Below are 6,000 nucleotides of genomic sequence, written 5' to 3' on the forward strand. Positions count from 1 at the left end.
ACTGCCACAGTGTTTATGCTTACTTGTTTGGTCTCCTTTATGGGAGAAAGACTTTTTCTAAAAATTACAATCCTTACATGCTCTTTCTATTTCATATTGCTTAGCAGTATTATGCCTTGATACTCATTTTGTGTGTGTGTGTGTGTGTGTGTGTGTGTGTGTGTGTGTGTGTAAAAGGAAGAGGGCAGGGGGTACACATTACCAATGCCGTATTCAAACATTGTGGGCTTATTTCTCAGACTCATCTGCATTACCTTTTCTATATCTAGAGCTAGCTAGCTACCATTATTTACATCAACCAGTAATTTCGTTCAAGTCATTTAGTTCCCTCCTACAATCACTCAACAATGACACCTTCCTGTACACCACAATGTCATCAGTAAACAGCCACAGATTGCTACCAGATTGTTGACATATAAAGAAAATAACAGTGGTCATATCACACTTCCCTGTGGCACTCCTCATGATACCCTTGTCTCAGATGAACACCTGCCATGGAGGACCCCACAGTGGGTCCTGCCACTTGAGAAGGCTTCAAACCACTCGCATATCTGGGATCCTATTCCGTATGCTCATATCATCATTAACAGTCTCCAGTGTGGCACCAAGTCAAATACTTTTTGGATATCTAGAAATACGGAATCCACCCTCTTGCCCTTCATCTGTAGTTCACACAATATAATGTGATAAAAGGGGCAAGTTAAGTTTCACGCCAGCAACACTTTCTAAAACCATGCTGATTTGTGGACAGAAGCTTTTCTGTCTCCAGGAATCTTACGATATTCAAACTGAGAATATATTCAGGAATTCTGCAGCAAACTGATGTTGAGGGTCTTTGTCTGATTGTGCGGGTCTTTTACCCTTCTTATATACAGGAGTCACTCTCGCTTTTTTCCAATTTCTTGGAACTTTACGCTGGTAGAGAGATTTGTGATAAGTGTTATACTACATGATGGTAAAGTAGGAACCTTTAGACCACTTGATATGGGATGACCGTAGTGTACACCATAAAATTGTCATAGAAACTAAACTGGTATGGTGTTACAGACATTCCTTTTGCACGGAGTCTTCTATTGATAGAAAATAGACAGCAACATTATTAATCAATATAATAGAAATAAACAATTTGGAGTGAAACAACAAAAAAATTAAACAAAATATGTTCGGTGAGGTGATGTGCTTGTACCTCTCTAGTTCTTGGTGTACATACATGATATATCTGGAACACTTGAGAGCTCTTACAAACTGTGAAACCTGGTTATGACCTAAGCAACCAGATGGATAATAAAATTAGGTGTCTGAAGCACATGGATAAGTTAATCAAAAAGCTGTCTTCTGCCTGCTTTGCACTTAGCAATCTAATAATGTTGACCTGCAGACAGGATTGCCAACATAGAGTTCTTCATATTCTTTATAAATCATTTGACATAAGTAGGCCTGTAAGCTACAGACTTTGTCAGTAAGTTAGGTATACTGTATTTCTTAGTATTAAATACGCAGAAATACATTACTGCAACCTTAAACTTATAATGGGCATATGAAGGGGTTCTTCTATGGAGTGAAATGGATTTGCTAATAAACTATCGAGCTGTTCCATAAACAATTAACAAATTGCCTCTCATACTTTGTGTTTAGAAAACTTTTGTAAGCCACCACACTTTGAATGCAATACAAACCTCACTAGTGTTAGTTTTTTGTTGCTCTAAACATATCAAAAAAAGTTCTGCATCACCTGGGTTCCCAGAACTCCTGGAGATAGACGTTCACTGTGGATGTTGTATCACAGACACAGTCCCTTTGACTGTTCAGAGACGTCACTAAACCCGCCCAAAGATGGAAACAACCATGCATGAGCGGAGGGGGTCCGACAGCCGATCAGTTCCAGTCATTCCACCAGGAATAGGTACATGGCTCGCATTGTCTGTAGTTCAGCCATTCCTAGACTGTCAATACCACAGTTCGATCACATCCACATTGTTACTTTGTGCCAGGAAGGGATCTCAACAAGGGAAGTGTCCAGGAATCTCTGAGTGAACCAAAGCAATGTTCTTTGTACATGGAGGAGATACAGAGAAAAGGTTCAAATGGCTCTGAGCACTATGGGACTTAACTTCTGAGGTCATCAGTCTCCTAGAACTTGGAACTACTTAGACCTAACCAACCAAAGGACATCACACACATCCATGCCCGAGGCAGGATTCGAACCTGCGACCGTAATAGATACAGAGAGACTGGAACTGTCAATGACATGCCTCGCTCAGGCTGCCAAAGGGCTACTACTGCAGTGGATGACCACTACCCACCACGACACCATGCAGCGCGGTACAGATGGGTCCAACAACATGCCGAATGGACCGCATCATGTTCTCTTCACTGATGAGTGTCGCATACGTCTTCGACCAGACAATCATTGGAGACGTATTTGGAGGCAACCTGGTCAGGCTGAATGCCTTAGACACACTATCCAGTAAATGCAGCAAGGTGGAGGTTCCCTGCTGTTTAGGGGTGGCATTATGTGGGGTCAATGTATGCCACTGGTGGTCATGGAAGGTGTCGTCACGGCTGTACAATACATGATATCAACCTCTGATTGATAGTGCAACCATATCGGTGAGGCATTCATCTTCATGGATGACAATTCGTGACCCCATCATGCACATCTTGTGATTGACTTCCTTTAGGATAACAACATCGCTCGACAAGAGTGGCCAGCATGTTCTCCAGACACGAACCCTATCAAACATGCCTGGGATAGATTGAAAAGTGCTGTTTATGGACGAGGTGATCCACCAAACAAACTATGGGATCTACGCCGAATCGTCATTGAGGAGTGGGACAATCTGGACCAACAGTGCCTTGATGAACTTGTGGATAGTACGCCATGACAAAGACAGGCATGTATCAATGCAAGAGGATGTGCTACTGGGTATTAGAGGTACTAGTGTGTACAGCCATCTGGACCACCACCTCTGAAGGTCTCACTATATGGTGGTACAACATGCAATATGTAGTTTTCATGAGCAACAACAAGGGTGGAAATTATGTTTATGTTGATCTCTATTCCAATTTTCTGTATAGGTTCCGGAACTCTCAGAACCGAGGTGATGCAAAACTTCTTTTATAGTCCACAGGTGTCATGGTGTCTTTGGTTACAACTACAGGTCAGGTGAAAGCCCATAATAATTCCCACATAGCATACTATTAACCCCATCCGTCTGCATCTGCACTGTGACGCACGTTTCGAGCAGACAATCACCTGAATGACTGTGTGCACCTTGGCTGACTTTTGAGCCAGTGTAGACATGCAACATGATTACCAGACCAGGCAATATGTTTACATTGATCCACAGTCCTATCTGCATGATTCTGTGCCCACTGCAATAGTAACGGTAATTGACAATGTGTCAGGTTCTTTGGCCGATTTCTGATGATTTGCCAGCAGAAGTGGATGGCATTGTCAAAGCTTCACCCTCCATTGCTAGTGGTTTGACAATGCCAGCTACTTGTGATGGTGAAAAATCATAAAAACCATCAAACATCAGCCAAAGAACCCGAGACACAATCCAACAGGCAGTTTGTAAACAAGTGGCCACAAAAAACTTAATTTTGAATGAACAATAATATTGGGTCAATATGGAAACATATTACATGACTCTTTCCACATCGACGAATATTTTCACTTTATGAAGGTGTTTCCAGAACACTGTATGAATGAACTAACATGACTTCAGTTAGTCAGCAGCAATAAGTATCACAGATGACTAGAGATGCAGTTTGGAGTAATTTTATCCCCGTGACGTTATATGCTTCAATAACTCAAAATATCCTCCCTTACGCTGGAAACACAATGTGAATGAACAGACAAATGATGCTAACAGCTTATCTCTCCATAAGTCTAAGCTCAATTATCTTAATCCAGTAAATATCGACAGGCATTAGATACTTCTAGATATGCAATTGACTGGATATGTAAAGTAGTACGTTCTTCACAGCATTAACCAAGATGTCTGTCATATTTGTCACATACAAATGCTGATATATCACGCTTCAAATAAAATGACTGTCAAATAGTGTGCAATTAACAACGCTATCTTCAATTTTAGTGTGCTACATGTCCCATCCACAGTCCATTTATGTGTGAAAGGGCGAAATTTAGAGTTGAGATAGTTGTATTATTGGTCCAGGACACTTGTGTGGCTATATTTAGCAGCCAGCGAATTTCTAGAGTATCTATTTCACAAATATAATATTGCTTCACAAATTTTCATTTATTAATATTGGGGCATATTTCAGCATAATCTCATAACACGCAAACATATCATAAAATGAAAATAGTAGATCAAGAATATGTCAGTGGGACTGTATGATGGCTGTCATTCAAATTGACTTTCATTTCTCACTTTCAGCTTTTACACCACGCACTTCTGTTATCTTGCCTTCAACTGTTCACCTTTGATCAACAATACTGGCGTATCTGTCAAAAAAACACCTCCTGTACACTTTTCCTTCAGTTCTGTTAACCGTTACCAGTATGTTACGTGTATCAGACGAGAAATACACAAGGAAGAGTTTTATCATGCCTTGGCGAAAGGTAACTCAGCAATCAGGATGCTGGAAGCTTTAAGTTTAAATGGTGCTACGTATATATATAATATCAACGGAGCCAGTTCGGAGTACTGGAAAAACACCCCGAGTACGTTGTAAGGAAGGACCCCACTGATAACGGACTACTCTGATTCAAGATCTCAAAATTTCTTAAAACAAATGTGCTCACATTTTTATCATTTCAACTTCGTCTTCTTCCATAGTTCTTATTTTCACCTCTGGCAATGTCACGATGGGTTCAAAATGTGGATCATGTTCCTGCACTGCCTCATCGGGTGCTGTCTCCTCGGTTGTTTCCTTATGGTCTCCCTGGGGACAAGACGCCGAAACACGAAAATTCAGTGTACGGTGGTTTTTTTTGTGATACATACATTGGACCGTAAACGATCAGTTTATTCCATCTGCTCAAAGCTAATACTCTACAGTACGACATAATACATACGTGGTCCTCAGACATACTAAATGTTTTGAATCGTGCCCACACACAACTTCTCAAACACAATTGCCGCCAGCACACACAAAACTCACTCAAACGATGCCAAAGAGTGTCTGCTAAGACCACAGATAATTTCGTCTCCGATGTACTAACCAAAGAAAAATAATCTCCCTCTGATATTAAACCAAGCTGTGTATAGCATTTTCGGCGGAAACTGATGACAAAGTATTCAATATGACAGTTTCTTGTGTATGTCTAATGTCACGCACACAAAGAGAGGTATGAGATAATAAAACTAAAAACAAAGGCAATGTCTCAAGGGTTCATCGTATTAAGTCAAGACGCTTTTGGATGCTACATTGGGTTTTATTAAAGCGTAACTTACGAACTTGCAGAAACTAACAAACGACAAAAATGCAAAGCATCATCTCCAAACCCAAAGAGAAAACGTAATGTAAAACTGAGTCTCTTCCAAACCTCACAAAAATACATTGTGCGGTTTATTCTGCCAGCGGCGATTCACACACAGTCTCTCTGCGGAAGAGCGGAGCTCCAGGAACGTTTGGGTATGTGTACAGAACACGTCGACCAGCTCTTGTGCAAAATATCGGCGTCCCCTCTGGGTTTGCTTATCGTGTTGAGGTTTGCGTTTACTGTTCTTGATCTGTTCCTTTTTTCCGTTCCGCCGCTGTGGACATGGTTTACCCCTTCTTTTCCTGAATCATTTTGTAGCCCAACGGTAATAAATATGCGGGCTTTACTAGTCCTAGGGAACTTTTCTGCCGTTGCACTATATTTGGATCGTATGTTCATCACGTTTTAGGACTGTATTGTCTGGCATACAGTGATTAGAGAGGGGGACATACCGTGTCTGTTCTCAACATTACATGCGAGCATGTACTTAGATCTTCGTGCACAAAAACTTATGTTCCCCAAGCTGTGACGCTGGTGATGGATGC

The 6,000-nt window shown here is 41.1% G+C and overlaps 1 protein-coding gene across 1 annotated transcript in view; it reads right to left on the minus strand.

Moving 5' to 3' along the window:
* LOC126203765 (ran-specific GTPase-activating protein-like) overlaps positions 1-5,192 on the minus strand; it is a 34,875-nt gene extending 29,683 nt beyond the window's left edge. Inside the window, exons 1-2 of the mRNA XM_049938133.1 lie at positions 5,048-5,192; positions 4,775-4,914 (exon numbers count right to left, since the gene is read on the minus strand). Of these exons, the coding sequence (XP_049794090.1) occupies positions 4,775-4,914; positions 5,048-5,062 (155 nt within the window). The 5' untranslated portion in view covers positions 5,063-5,192. The remainder of the gene's footprint in view (positions 1-4,774; positions 4,915-5,047) is intronic.
* Positions 5,193-6,000: the final 808 nt, after the last annotated feature.

The sequence above is a fragment of the Schistocerca nitens genome, chromosome 9 (genome assembly GCF_023898315.1).
Source record: "Schistocerca nitens isolate TAMUIC-IGC-003100 chromosome 9, iqSchNite1.1, whole genome shotgun sequence".
In the NCBI taxonomy this organism is placed as follows: Eukaryota; Metazoa; Arthropoda; class Insecta; order Orthoptera; family Acrididae; genus Schistocerca; species Schistocerca nitens.